Source organism: Salvia splendens, chromosome 13 (assembly GCF_004379255.2).
Source record: "Salvia splendens isolate huo1 chromosome 13, SspV2, whole genome shotgun sequence".
Lineage (NCBI taxonomy): Eukaryota > Viridiplantae > Streptophyta > Magnoliopsida > Lamiales > Lamiaceae > Salvia > Salvia splendens.
The window spans coordinates 20884604-20900487 of NC_056044.1; the positions used below are offsets into that span (position 1 = coordinate 20884604).

Consider the following 15884-nt stretch of genomic DNA (forward strand, 5'->3'; position numbering starts at 1 on the left):
TTCCAACACAGCAGAACTGATTTCTCTTCTTTCACAAGGATTCTTCATTCTAATTTGCTGAGTTAAGAATGTTTGTTTGTGCTGTAGGTTTTCTTGATACATATAGTTGCTTGTTCTCGAGCATGCCTGTTGATAGCTATTTGTGCACAACACACAATGTTGTTTGTTGAAGTGTAGTTTGAGGTTGGATTTTAGTTATTCATCTACTCATAGATATAGTTTACCTACTTGCAGCATATTGAAGTTCCGATTCCCACTCCGAGCAAGGGTGAAGTACTGCTAAAGTTTGAAGCTATAACCAGTGGCGGATCCAGGAATCAAAAATCGTGGAGTCGAACCGATCAAGATTATAAATATATTTTAATAAATATCTCTAAACAAAAATACGTAAAAATATAAATACCACAATCTTATGCTATGCGAGATAGTTGGCTTCTTCGAGTATCCATTTTCTGAAAACGACTCAAAATCCTTTCATTGGGAATAGTTGCAAACACCTCCTTCTCGCTATATACCGTCAAACTGTCGTTCAACCAGTCATCTCCCATCCTATTTCTCAGCTCTGACTTCACAAATTTCATTGCAGAAAACACTCTTTCAACGGATGCTGTAGCTACTGGTAAAAGTAAGACCAATTTTATCAATCGATAAACCAATTGAAAAATCTTATCTTTCATCGTTTCAACCATCTTCTTTGAAAGAGTTCCCAAATCTTCAACATCTGAAAAACGTGTATCTCTTCTTACATCACTCACGAAACTTTGAAGTTGTTTAGTTAACAAGTTAAGCTCCATGGATGAAAAGTCTTCCGGATAAAGGGTGGCAAGATGAACAAGTTTATCGACATTGAAATTGGAGAAATGATTTCTTGGATCAAGACATGCCATACACTCGAGTAGGTCTGTGCTGGACTCAGAAAAACGATTCCTCATTTCTTGGCTAATTAAATCAACAACCTGATTGTGAAAAAAAATTATGTTAGGAGTTAATATCAAAGTTTAAATAAATAAGAATATTAGTTATAAAAAATACCTGATAAAAAATTTCAACACGATAATAATGATAGTTTGTAATACTTTGTCCATCATTCTTCATACGAATTCTTCTTGGAACAATTTTATCCATGTTAGGAACATCAATTTCATTTGCCCGGCAAAATGCTTCCACTTCTTGCAAGAAATCATCCCATCCAGATTCTCGAAATGCTTGCAAGTCCTCTTTCACAGTCACTATCAAATTTATTGCATTCAAAATATTTTGATCTCTGTATTGCAACGCACAAGATAGTGGATCAATCATACCCAACAAATGTTTCATCAACATCATGAGAAACACAAAATCAAAGCTTTCCATCTTTTGAAGCAACCCTTTAGATTTGCCACTTGTTTCTTGATCAACCCCATCTTCGAATACAGTTTCAAGTACTATGACTATCGAGGGCCACATAGATGCAAGACGAGTTAAAGTAAGATAATGAGATCCCCATCGAGTGTCACCCGGTCTAAGCAAAGAAGTTTCTTGATTTAGACCTTTACCTGAAGTGATTTCCCCTTTCTCAATCCTTTCAACCATTCTTTCATATTCAATTTGTCGGAGTTTATCTGCCCTTTTGCAAGAAGATCCACATACTGTAACAATCGGGCTAACATATCCGAAAAAATCAGAAACATGTCGATTTGTCTTACATACCGCCACACATACCAATTGAAGCTGATGGGCAAAACAATGGACATACCATGCCGATGGATTTTCTTTTAAAATAAGTGCTTTAAGTCCATTAAATTCACCCCTCATATTTGAAGCCCCATCATATACCTGACCCCTCAATCTTGACAAAGATAATTCCATCTTAGAAAATACAAAATCAATTGTCATTTTCAAGCATCTTGATGAAGTCTCTTTAACATGAACTAAGGCTAAAAATCTTTCTATTATCTCTCCATTTTTATTCATGTATCTAATAACAATAGCCATTTGCTCCTTCACCGAGCAATCTCGAGACTCATCAACCATTATGGAAAATAATCCATCACCAAGTTCCTTCATTATTTCAAGTGTAGTTTCAAATGCACACGCATTAACGATATCTTTTTGAACTGATGGAGCAATCATTTGATTATTTCCGGGAGCATTCTTCAATACAACTTGACCAACTTCATCATTCCTTAAACTATACCAATATAATAACTCCAGAAAGTTGCCCCTATTTGAAGAAGTTGATGTCTCATCATGTCCTCTAAAAGCCAAACCTTGATTCAAAAGGAATCGAATAACATCAAGAGTTGCAGTCAAACGAATCCTATATTCCTTCTCTTGTTTTGAACCAACTCTACTAACGATATAAGGCACACTCTGCTTTTGATTTACAAAATTTTCATATTCAATTCTAGCTTTGTGGTGTGCACTACCCGTTGATCCAACATGAGCTCTAAATCTTTCATTAGCCTTCTTCCAATTAGAGAAACCACCACTAACAAATGCTTCATCTCCTGGAGCTAAATAACCACGCTTGAAAAGAAAACACCAAAAACAATACGCAGCATCTGTTGTCGTACTATATTCAAGCCAAATATAATCTTTATACCAAACATCCCTAAAACCTCTCTTATCTTTCCCATATGTTTTTTTTGGAAAGTCATGGCCTTTTGGTTGACAAGGACCTTTGGCAACATATTCTCTACGAATTCGATCACGAATATTCACATCAAAACTATCTATAGGGTCTCGTAATCCGACGGCTTTGATTTTCTCTTTATCAATTTCAATCTCGTCCGGATTATTTTCAACTACCACATGATTTTCCAATTGTTGTGGTTCTTGCTCAACATTAGCACTTGAAGAACCGATAGAAACTCGAGGTCTTTTCTTTTGAAATTTATCCATTAACCTAAAAACAATGTAACACAAATTTAAAATTTATATTTAATCAATTATCATATACTATGAAACTTTCTAATCTAATCTCGGACAAGGTAAACAAAATCAATGAATATTCAAAAGCAATTAAGCAAAGTTGCAAAAATAATTGCTATATCTACTTAAATTAGAGAATATAATAATTATTGATCAATTTTATAGCACTATAATGTGAATTGTAAAAACAGAAAAAAAAAAAAACAAAAACAAATAATAGTACCAACTTAAACTTGAATGATGATTTTAAATACCTCAATAAGTGATAAGATACAAGAAACTCTCACAAAATAATTGTTGATGCCAATTTTGGGTAGAGAATGAAAGGGTTTTCTTTTCCTGTTATAAATTCGCCCTAGTCTGTGTAAGTTAACAGCTTTTGCATTCTCTATATTTAAATAGGTTAAAATTATTGGAAGTTGGGCTTATTTAATTATGGTATCAATTAATACAAGTTAAGCCCATTTGTAAAGCCCTAAGTACTAAAATATTGGAAATTGTGTCTTCTTCTTCAGCCAGAGGCGGCGACGTTTGCTGCCATTGCTGCCTGGGCCAGAACTTCGGTGGCGTGGGGTCGGCGGCTGAGGGAGGGCATTATCCGGCGATTCTCCGGGGACAGCGGTGGGGTCGGCCGACCCCCCCGACCCCACCTAGATCCGCCGATGGCTATAACCTTAAATCCTGTTGATTGGAAAATTCAGAAAGGCATGGTTCGGCCTTTTCTTCCTCGGAAGTTCCCTCACATTCCTGGTAGGCCTTCCTAGTTGTGATTCTTGAAATCTTGTTTGGCTTATAGTATTTACTTTGAGGCATAGGACAGTAGATAGTGATTTTACGAAGCTGGAAACATATCATTAATTCATTTCAGCAGTGATCGTTTTCTTAACCTATTTCTGTTTTACTGAGCAGCCACTGATGTTGCTGGAGAGGTAACAGAGGTTGGACCTGGAGTGACAAACTTCAAACCGGGTGACAAATTGTCGCGTTGCTGAATCACCTCGTAAGTTTGTTGTATTATTTTGCATGCGAGTCTGTTGCTGATGTCGGACATAGTTTATTTGCTGCTATTGTCGGACATAGTTTATTTGTAGCTGTTGTCAGTGGTTGGTCTGAGGTCGATCGCGATTACTTCGGATTTGATCAAGTTATATAGAAGATAACCGATCGGATGGATCAGTTTGCAAGTGTCGTTGCCACTTAATCAAGGCGTTTTTGCTCTCACTCACAGCCAATGTAATTTGTAACTCCCAAACTTGCACAACTTTAATAGTAAAGCGGCAAGAACGAGGTCGATCCCACAGAGAAACCGGTGTATCGAGTGTGTGAGTAGTGAACGGGGTTCGACTGCTGCCACGCTTTAGTTTGGGAGTTTCTAAGCTACTGGAATTACGCTAGACAAAATGTAAACTATCTACTTGATCAAGCTACTCATCATGCTGACACAATTTAATGGATCAAGTAAGCGACAGGCGGAAATAAGGACATAACTACCTAGGCATGCTACGCAAAACACAAACACTTTGCCATTCAACATAATAAAGATTCGGACAATTAATCTTAAAAGCGAAACTGAACTGGAATAGTAAACAAGATGACGAAAACAAAACAACTTCGACTTTTATAGCTCAGAACAGTGCGCTGAACATGCGAAATACAAAAAGATCGATTCTTTAACTACGGAATTAAACTAAGCTATCGACTTCGGAAAATAAGAAAGCGAGTAAAGCCGAGGAGTTCTCGGTTGGAAACTTGGGACGGCGCCGAACAGATATTGAGTATTCTGTCGCGCTCCCTCGGTCCCTCTCTTTCTAACTGAACCTTTCTCTAACTAAGCTAACTAAAGTAGAAGGAAAAAGCTAAAAAGGTAGATACTAAAAACAACGATGTAAAGAGAAGAAGCTCCTTAATTATGGTGATACATCACCTATTTATAAGCTCGTTGTGACGACCTCCAGCTGGATAGCGATCTCGGAAGAGGATATTCGCTCACGCTGTGATCGAGCGTATCATCGATTGATATGTGCCTTCCTTCTAGAATGATGTCGCTCCTCAATAACAGAATGATGACCCAGCTCCGTCCTTGCGTCTTGCGTATCAGCATGTGTCCCCTTCTAGAACGTTGTCCTTGATAACAGAATGATGCTTGCCATCTAGCTCATTAGTCTTACGTATCCTCCTTCTAGAAACCAGTGGTCCCCGCCTAACTGCTTGATCACCCCATTTGATCAGTTCACCTGATTTTTGGTCTTTTTCGCCCTTTGTACCAGCTTGATCAACTTGGCCTTGTTACCTCGGTCAAACGGCATTCTTGCACATTTAACACTTGTTGTGCGCGATAAATTGATCAAGTAGCATACATTTTACCCCTAAACCGATGCATGAAATAGGCCTTATCAAACTACTCACACTTAAAACATACTTGTCCCCAAGTATAAAGAAAAAGAAAAGAAAAAAGATAAGACAAATTTCAGGCATGGTTTACTCATTTCAAGAAAGTAAAAGAAAATGAAAAGAAAACAAGACTCAAAACATACTTGTAACACCTCGATTGTTTGTTGTTCTAAAACCTTCTCTACAACAACAAAAACTAGTGTCCAATATATTGCCCATAACTGGATCTTTATGAGGAGCCATTTTGCGAGTTCCAAAACCTATTGCCTTAGCATATTTCATATAAGCATCATATGCTTCAACTTCTGTTTCGAACTCCATCCCTAGCTTCGGAATAATGTCATCAGATATGATTTCATCAATACCTACAAATATATGAGTAAAAAATAAATTAGATATTAAATCATACATGCTCATAATTTTTCCATCTACTTTCAAATCAAATAACAAATTGACAATAATAAAACTATCTCTGTACGTGATCATTTAATCTATTTCCAATACATAATCTCCTTATAATCTTCTTTTGAACATTTAAATTAAGTATATATATATGTATATATTATATGCATGGAACTTAATTTAAACAAATTCAAAGCACTCATTCCATTAAAATTTGGATAACAATTACTATAACAAATTGAAGCAAGTTCAAATTTACTTACCTAGTTGAATAAATGAAAACTTGGAGATCTTCTTTATTTGAACTTGGAGAATAAATGAAGACTTTTGTTCGGTGCTAAACTTTTACGTTTATGATTTTTAATGAGAATTGAATAAATGAAAGCTCTAGGGTTTAAATTTTAGGTTTTAGTTTTTCATTTCCTTTTTTTAAAGAATACCTACATGCCAGTAGTTAAACTACTGATGTATGAGAACGTGTATCATGATAATTAAACTTTAAGTCTTTTATTTTGTTAATTTAAAAATATATCCACATGTTATATTTTGTTAATTTAAAAATATATCCACATGTCATTATTTTATTAGTGTAGGATGAAATAGTGTAGCATTTGAATGAGGTATTTTATTAGTGTAGGATGAAATAGTGTAGCATTTGAATAAGGTCCGCTTAGAGATACCCAAGGTTTTCGGTTCCGGCGGTTAACCGCCGGTTCCGATTCCGAACCGGAACCGTGAGTTTTTTCTTGAACCGGAACCGCCATATTTTGAACCGCGGGCCGGTTCCGGTTCCAAATTTTACGAATCGAAACCGTGCCGGAACCGCCGATTCTAGACGGTTCCAAACCGAAACCGTGAAAAACCATCGGAAAACCGTGAAATCTAGCCGGAACCGCGAAAAACCGCCGGAAACTGGCGGTTCGGAACCGTGAAAAACCGTAAAAAAACCATCGGAAAACCGACGGTTCAGAACCGGAATCGGAACCGCCAGTTTTCGAACCAAAACCGGAACCGTGAAATAGCCTCACGGTTCGGTTCGGTTCTGGTTCCACATTTCTCGAAACCGGAAACTATGTCTAGGTCCTCTCTGAGATTTGTAGCTGCTATTATACTTAGATCAACTAAACGAAACACCGTAGTAAAATTTTGGGAACACATTATTTAAACTTAAAGAGTAATTTATTAGCAGTAGTAATACTAATACCTTTGTAGAACTGTACACAGCAAATCACTACAGCAATCCTTACACACACTGACACACACACATTCTTCAAGCAAGAGATCCTTTTCTTGTTACCTTTGTCACACCACTGAGGATCACCTCCATCTACTGCTCGACGGCGATCTTTCCAGTAGCGTGTCCGTCAATGCTCTTTGCCCACGCAGCTCCGACGTCGCTAAACGGGTGCTTGCAGTCGATCACCACCTTCAGCTTCCCCTGCTTCACCAACTCCGCGAGGTAGGCTAAGTTCTCCGCCTTGGGGGATGTGATGAACGGAACCAGCTGTTTCTTCGACAACGTGAGCTTCTTCATGGCGAAGGTCCACATGGTACTCAACCCAGGCGTGAGGTCGATCACCTTCCCATCCGGGCTCAGGTTTGGCTCGAACACCGACCACGGGATGGCCGACGCGCACTGGATCACCGCGTCGTACTTCTTGCCCGACGGGCTCTTGAGGGCCGCACCCTCTGGGGTCTTGTAGTCGAGCACCTCGTCCGCCCCGAGGCTCCTCACAAAGTCGAGGTTGCGGGCTCCACACGTAGCGGTGACGTGTGCGTTCCCCAGTTTTGCCAGCTGAACTGCCATGTGGCCGACGCCACCAGAGGCGGCAGTGATGAGGATGTTCTTCTGGGGACCGCTGCCGTCGAACTTGAGCCCGGCACAAATGAGGGCACCGTGAGCCGTCTGGCCAGCGATAGGAAGGCTTGCTCCTTCAGCAGCTGATACTTCAGCAGGCCTAGGAACTGTTACATCTATCTTAGCCACACAGTATTCTGCTAAACCACCTCCTATCTGTTTTATCAAGATTCACAACCACAATCAAAGGAAATCCATAGAAAAAGAAGCAAGACATTGTTAGAGAAACAACTCAAACACTTACACCGACATTCAAGCCAGCAATGACTTTATCACCAGGTTTGAAGTTTTCTACTCCGGGGCCGACCTCCACAACTTCTCCAGCTACGTCGGTACCTATTTCGAGGAAAAAAAAAGGAATCATATTATAAATTAAGATCACAGTACAAGTGAAGTGAAGGTCTAATCTGGCAAAATTGCAGGCAGTAATATAACAAACAGCATACGTAACAGAAGGTAGAGTGAATGGCCCAAAGCAAAGATTCTAACAGATTTTCCAGAGTCATGCCATGCCCCCTCAAATAAGATTAATTACAACAAGCTTGAACTAACGAATAATTTCAATAAACAAACAGGTGTAGTATATTCGACAAATCAACAAGTTAACTTTTAACAAATACGTGTGCACGAACTCGATATCTCCTTAACCAGGGTGTTAACTAATACTCTCCTGGATCCATATTAACCTTTGTCAGAACTACAATCCAGCACACACAGAGCAAATCTCCCTTTGATCAACTCATTATGCTTTCTAAAGAATTTGGAAAATCAAGCAATGGCAATGCAAACAATCAAGGGATCTTCCAGTCAAAAAGATAAGATTTGATGATGCAGAGCATATTGTAGTATACTTTGCCATTCTATTCCGAAAGTCTTACCAGGAATATAAGGAAACTTCTTAGGCATGAAGGGACGAAGCGCGCCTTTCTGAAGTTTCCAATCAATAGGATTTAAGGTTGTGGCTTCCACTTTCACCAGGACTTCACCCTTACTCGCCCTACCAACTGGAACTTCTACTTCCTGCAATACCACTATCAATCAACCTCAACTACAAAATTTACTTTCTCTTTCTATTTTCAGTCATCAACAAGCCTTGGGATCCCCCGCCAATTTTTTTTGAAAAAGGAATCTATATAATTAGGTCGTAATTTATAGTTTTCTCAATTCGTATATACTTCCACTGCTCATTTCTAAAATCCTAGATCTGTCACAAAGAAACTACTAACTCCTTAAAATTTGTAGCTAGATCAGTAAAGTAATTACGGCCAATAAAAAAAAGGACGAAAATTGAGCTTCTCCAACTCGGAATCAAATCAAATCAAATGATAGGCGCCAAGAAATTGACCTTCAAAGCAGCAGCTCCGCCGCCGTAGCTGTCGTACTGGACCGCGCGCATGAGTTTCCCCGCCATTCTGCCGAGATATGACCGACCGAATTTGCTGAAGTAATTTTCTTTCGAAACCTAGTCTCCACCTTTCTTTCCGTGAGATACTTATACGGAGTATATGAATACGTGTGTATATGGTGAGTTAATGAATGCGACGGCTTAGCTAGGAAGCTTCTGCCGCCTAGCCAAATGCAGACACCTAAGCTATATATTTTTTATTTCGTTATCGATGGTAACTTACGATAATGACGACCTCTATCATTAATGACGTGCTTCATTCACTTGATCATTAATTTATGGAATAGTATCTATTGCGTGTAATTTCACTTTACGTCATTTATAATCATTTTATGTTGTGTTTTTTATTAAGATTTCATTCTTGTTAAATCGTTGATTGCGACCAAGTAATAAGAATAAGAAAATCGTGTGCAAGTAGAATAAGAAAATCGTGTGCAAGTATCTTTTTGTTTAAATTTTTAATCGAAAAGCCCTACTTTTCTGATCTATAATTGATATTCTAACGAAATTTCTTAAACCCAAAACATGTTCGGAAATATTTATAGGAAAACTGAAATGGTCTCGGTTATTGTTGACATAGATCATTGACTCGATTTATGAAAATTTTACTTCAAATTTATATTGGTCGGTGATGAAGCGGCGAATTTTCGATGGTAATTAATGCACGTAAAAATAAATTACGACACAGAGGTTTTACGTGGTTCGATTTACTGAGGTAAATCTACGTCCACAGGGAGAAATGGGGGCAGGTTTGTATTGCTTGATCTGCGAAAATACAGCTTACAATACAGACTTGCTATATGCTATTTTATCTCTAGAGAGCTTTTTTAGAGTTTAAAAGAAGAAGCAGAAGACCTTATCTATCTGACCTAGGTTCTATTTATACAGTGAACTAAGATCGTGGCATGCAGCATTTATTAGGTAGTGGATGTCGTGGAGATCGTGGCGACCTTGCATGGGTCCACTATCCTGCATGAGTTAATGACTGCTTGACACCACTAAATAGATCGTCGGTGTAGTGGAGGTGGAAATCTTGTATGAGTCCACTATCTCCTAGTTCGGTCGAATACTGAGACCGAACTGCTGAATTATTGCCGAGCAGCTTTTGCCGATCTGAGAGTAGAGCTTGATGCCGACCTGAGAGCAGAGCTTGATGAGTTGGCTTTCACCGAGCTGTAGGCTGGGGCCGAACTCTTTGGATTAGGTAGTGGATGTCGTGGAGATCGTGGCGACCTTGCATGGGTCCACTATCCTGCATGAGTTAATGACTGCTTGACACCACTAAATAGATCGTCGGTGTAGTGGAGGTGGAAATCTTGTATGAGTCCACTATCTCCTAGTTCGGTCGAATACTGAGACCGAACTGCTGAATTATTGCCGAGCAGCTTTTGCCGATCTGAGAGTAGAGCTTGATGCCGACCTGAGAGCAGAGCTTGATGAGTTGGCTTTCACCGAGCTGTAGGCTGGGGCCGAACTCTTTGGTTGTACCGAACTGAACTCTTTAGTCACGCCGGACTGATACTCTTTAGTCATGCCGAACTGATACTCTGTCTTGGGCTTTACTGCTGTTGGGCTTGTTTAGTACGTACTCCATCACTACCCCCCCCCGAAAAGCGAAGTGAATCACTTCGGCATTCTGGAAAAAAGTATGGGGTAAGTTGATGTTTGTCCACAGTCTCATGAAGTGAACTCTTCTTTGACCGGACTTGGTTTGTGTCCTAATTTGGCGAGTTTTATCGCTCGGATCGGACTTTCCGTTGTCCTAATTTGGGGATCGGACTTTCCCTTGTCCTAATTTGGGGATCGGACTTTCCCTTGTCCTAATTCGGCGAGTTTTATCGCGTGGATCGGACTTTCCCTAGTCCTAATTCAGGCAAGTTTTATCGCGAGAATTGGACTTTTGTTGCAGTTCGTTTCAGACGAAGTGCTTGTTTAAGCTGAATTGTGGTCTTGTATCCTCTTTAGAAGCTTTGACGCACAATCGTGGGCTTGTTGCAGCTCGTTTCAGACGAACTGCTTGTTTAAGCTGAATTGTGGTCTTGTATCCTCTTTAGAAGCTTTGACTCACAATTGTTTAGCTTGTATATGTTCTAAGAAGGGGATCAGTCTTCGAAGAACAAGATACCTCAGTAACATTTGTAAGAGACGACACGCACAGAGACAGACAAAACACACAAACAAAACGCACAGAGACAAATAAAGACCAAGTAAACCAAATAAAGCACATTGAGCAAACAGGACTCAAGACTGACTGACCGGACTGTCTCTTACAAATGGAACTTTTTGAGGTTGGAAATGTGCCATGTTCGGGGTACCTGTTCTCCTGACATGTGAGCCAATTTGTAAGACCCTTTGCCGAGGACTTCTGATACCCGATACGGACCTTCCCATGTGGGTTCGAGTTTGCCCAGCTTTTCTGCTCGGCTTACTTCGTTGTTTCTCAGGACGAGATCTCCCACTTGAAATTGCAGCTTCTTCACCCTTTGGTTGTAATACCGGGCTACTTGCTCCTTGTACTTGGCTGCTTTTATGCATGCCAATTCTCTTCTTTCTTCGGCAAGATCTAGCTCGGCTCTCAGTCCGTCGTCATTCATTTCTGAGGAGAAATTTAGAGTTCGGGGACTGGGTACGCCGATCTCCACCGGAATTACGGCTTCAGTGCCGTACACCAGACTGTATGGAGTTTCACCATTGGAGGTTGTGGGTGTAGTTCGGTAGGACCATAGGACTTGAGGGAGATTTTCTACCCATTGTCCTTTGGCTTGTTCTAACCGAGCTTTTAACCCTTTCACCAGGATACGATTTGTTACCTCCGTTTGTCCGTTTGCTTGTGGATGAGAGACCGAAGTGAACCGCTGTTGAATATTCAGCTCTTGGCACCAATTCTTGAACGTCTTGTCGGTGAACTGAGTCCCGTTATCCGAGATGAGGATGTGGGGTATGCCAAATCGGCACACTATGTTCTTCCAGACGAAATCCAATGCCTTCGAGCTCGTTATCGTAGCTAATGGTTCAGCTTCTACCCACTTCGTAAAGTAATCCACGGCAACGACTAGGAACTTCATTTGCCGAGGAGCTTGAGGAAGTGGTCCCACTATGTCTATGCCCCATTGCATGAAAGGCCAAGGGCTTTGCATAGTGGATAGATCGGTCTGCGGCATTCTTGGGATATTTGCATGGATTTGGCACTTCGGGCATGTCTTGACGAGCTGCACTGCTTCTTGTACCAAGGTTGGCCAATAATATCCCCATCTTAGAACTTTTTTAGCTAAAGCTCTAGCTCCGATGTGGCTACCGCACGACCCTTCATGAACTTCTCTGAGGATGTAGTCCGTCTCTTCTGGTCCTACGCACCGCAATAACGGCTGGAGGTAAGACTTTCTAAAGAGGACTCCTTCATGAAGTTCGTACCGAAGTGCTCGGCACGTGATCTTCCGAGCTTCTCTCTTATCTTCGGGCAATTGTCCTTGATCCAGATATTGCAAGATCGGCGTCATCCAGTTCGGCGAGCTGGATATTGAATGTACCTCGGCTTCATCAATGCTTCGATGCATTAATTCTTCCGCCTTTGAGCTCGGATCTGAGGCCAACTTACTTAAGGTATCTGCTCGGCTATTTTCCGCTCTGGGAACGCGGATTATCCGAAAATAGGAGAAACTTCGGCTGATGCTTTGCGCTTTGTCCAAATACTTCTTCATTCTCTCGTCACGGGCTTCACTGGTACCCAACATGTGATTTACTATGACTTGTGAATCACAATGGACTTTGAGAGATTTGACGAGCAGACTTTGCGCTAACTGAAGTCCGGCCAGGAGGGCTTCGTACTCGGCTTCATTATTAGTAGTGGGGAATAGGAACCGAAGTGAGTAGGTTACCTCGTGTCCGTCGGGAGCGACGAGTAAAATACCAGCTCCACTTCCCATCTTGTTTGAAGCTCCATCTACGAATCCGCTCCAGCAGTCTGGCGGCTCTACTTCGGATTCCAAGGGCTGTGCAAGTTCGGCATTGGCAGACTTTTTCTGTTCGGCAATGACAGGGATTGCTTGATCGAACTTGGCCTCTGTAAGAAAATCTGCCAAGGCTTGTCCCTTGATGGCTTTCCGAGGTAGGTACTCGATCGAGTGTTCTCCCAGCTCTATGGCCCATTTGGCGATTCTGCCTGATGCTTCTGGCTTGGTCAAAACTTGCCGAAGAGGCAGATCGGTTAAGACACATACCTTGTGAGCATAGAAGTATGGCCGCAGTCTCCTTGCTGCATTTACTAACGCCAGAGCAATTTTTTCCAGAGGTTGATACCTTGTTTCTGGACCTCTTAATGCTCGGCTTGTAAAGTAGATGGGAAACTGCTTTAGGCCTTCTTCTCGTACAAGCACCGCGCTGATGGTTTGATCTGATGCCGCTAAGTATAAGAATATTACTTCGGCTTCGGTTGGAGCAGAGAGAATAGGAAGCTCGGCTAGATAACTTTTGAGCTCGTCAAAGGCCTTTTTCTGCTCGGCTCCCCACTCGAATTTTGGTGCTTTTTTCAACACTTTGAAGAACGGCAGTTGCTTTTCGGCTGCTTGGGAAAGGAATCGATTCAGTGCGGCTAGACATCCGGTTAGCCTTTGCACGTCATGTATGGACTTCGGCATTGCCATGTTTTGAATGACTTGGACTTTTGAAGGGTTTGCCTTGAGTCCGTCCTTTGAAACCCAACAACCCAGAAATTTTCCTGAATCTACCAAAAAGGTACATTTTTGGGGGTTGAGTTTGAGGTTGGCTTTCCGGAGCACGTCGAGAGTGGATTTGAGGTTGTCTTCGTACTCCGAAGTGCTTTTGCTTTTGACAACTATGTCGTCGACATACACTTCAACCTGTTTCCCGATTAGGTGCCGAAAAAGCTTGTCTACCATCCTTTGATAAGTGGCTCCGGCATTCTTTAAACCGAATGGCATCTTTTTATAAGCGAAAATGCCGAAATCGGTGATGAAAGCTGTTTTCGGAGCGTCACTCTCATCCATCAACACTTGGTGATATCCTTTGTATAAATCAAGAAACAGAAAATTTCGAAGCCGATCAAAGCTTCTACTTTTTTATCTATATTCGGAAGGGGATAGCAATCTTTTGGACAGTGCTTGTTTAGATCGGTAAAATCTATGCACATCCGCCATCCTCCTCCTTTTTTCTTGATCATCACAGGATTGGCCACCCAAGAAGGATATTTCACCTCGAATAGTACATCCGCTTTTAGTAATTGGCGGACTTCGTCATGGATGACTTGGCTTCTTTCTGCCGCAAAGAGTCTTTGCTTCTGTTTTACTGGCCGGATTGAAGGATCAATATTTAACCGATGAGTGATTACCTCGGGGGGCACTCCGGTCATGTCCAACGGAGACCATGCAAAGACATCTTTGTACTCCTTGAGGAGCTGAATGGTCTTTTCCCGGAGTGGAGGCGTTCCTGCGAAGCCGACGTTGACCGTTCTGGATGGATCATCTTCGTATAACTGAACGGTCATTGAGTTCGGCTCTGAAGTGACTTCGGTCATCTCGCTTGCCTCCGACTCCGGTTGCTGTGATTGCTATGCTTGATGGTGCCGAACTGATTGTTCGGCACTTTTTAGCGCAATCTGCAGACATTCTTTTGCTCTCTTTTGATCACCTCGGATGACCGCTATCCCATTTTTAGTGGGAATCTTGATGGTGAGGTGATAAGTAGAGCAAACGGCCCGAACTGTGTTGAGCCAGTCCCTCCCCAGGATGATGTTGTACGGAGACCGAGCTTTCACCACAAAGAACTCGATCATCGTATTGGAGCTTGTAGGCGCTTTTCCCACCGTGATCGGAAGGCTGATAATACCTTCAGGGCGGGTGTCCTCCTGGGCGAAACTTTTCAGAGGAAGTGGAGCCGGACTGAGCCGAGCTGGATCCACTTCCATTTTATCGAAACATTCTTTAAAAAGAATGCTGACTGACGCTCCTGTATCCACAAATACTCTGTGGACCAGTTTGTTTGCCACCCCGGCTTGGATGACAATAGCGTCTTGGTGAGGAGAGATGGCTGGGACGGGATCGGCATCTGAAAATGTAATCACTTCGTCTTTCTTCAGCCTTTTATGTGTTGGTTCCTCTTGATTGGAACCTCTGCGTTCTGCTTTTAGGGACGACTTAGTCTTCCCGGCTGGGAGAGCATCAATAGTCAGGATTACTCCATCGTATTGCGGCTCGTCGTCGTCTTCGGGATCCTCATGTCTTTTCGGATCCTGAGGATTGCAGTTCGCACTTCTCTGCCTTTTGTTCTTTTTCGGCTGCTTGCTTTGGTATTTTTTTAACGTTCCTGTTTTCACAAGAACGTCAATACCTGCAGCCAAATCTCGGCACTCCTCGGTATCGTGACCGTGGGTTTGATGGAAGGAGCAATATTGATCCTGAAGTCGCCGTGCGGCTGATTTCGTCATCCGCTTTGGTTTTTCGAACATATCGGAATGTAGTTCGAAAATTTCCGCTCTTGACTTGTTTAATGGTACGAACTGAGCGGGCGGCTTCTCAGGATTGAGACGTGGTCCCAATCTGCCTTGTACTGGTGCCCTTTGAATTCTTTCAAAAGGAGTTCGGCGAGGAAGCACCTGGTCGCTTTGATCGGGCTTCCTTTTGTCTCCTTGGGATGAGCTGTCTAACGACCGTTTTCGACGGTCTGCCTCATCCGCACGAGAAAACTGGTCCGCAATGTCCCACATTTCTTGAGCTGTTTGCGGACCGCACTCCACGAGCTTTCTGTAGAGAGCTCCGGGCAGGATTCCATTTTGGAATGCCGAGATGACAAGTAGATCATTGAGATTATCTACTTGTAGGCATTCCTTATGGAATCTCGTCAGGAAGTCGCTGATCTTTTCGTCGCGACCTTGACGTATAGAAAGCAGCTGAGCCGAAGTGA

The 15884-nt window shown here is 41.9% G+C and overlaps 2 protein-coding genes across 2 annotated transcripts; both read right to left on the bottom strand.

Moving 5' to 3' along the window:
• Positions 1–410: 410 nt before the first annotated feature.
• On the bottom strand, positions 411–7033 carry LOC121760677 (zinc finger MYM-type protein 1-like). The gene is made up of 6 exons (XM_042156313.1): positions 7004–7033; positions 6911–6920; positions 5572–5669; positions 5481–5485; positions 1033–2887; positions 411–956 (listed from the first exon to the last, which is right to left on the bottom strand). Exons 1-6 carry the CDS (start codon positions 7031–7033, stop codon positions 411–413), a joined length of 2544 nt encoding a protein of 847 aa, XP_042012247.1.
• On the bottom strand, positions 6867–9130 carry LOC121763022 (chloroplast envelope quinone oxidoreductase homolog). The gene is made up of 4 exons (XM_042159069.1): positions 8910–9130; positions 8443–8584; positions 7809–7900; positions 6867–7720 (listed from the first exon to the last, which is right to left on the bottom strand). The coding sequence occupies exons 1-4, from the start codon at positions 8973–8975 to the stop codon at positions 7034–7036; spliced, it is 987 nt and encodes a 328-aa protein (XP_042015003.1). The 5' UTR covers positions 8976–9130; the 3' UTR covers positions 6867–7033.
• Positions 9131–15884: the final 6754 nt, after the last annotated feature.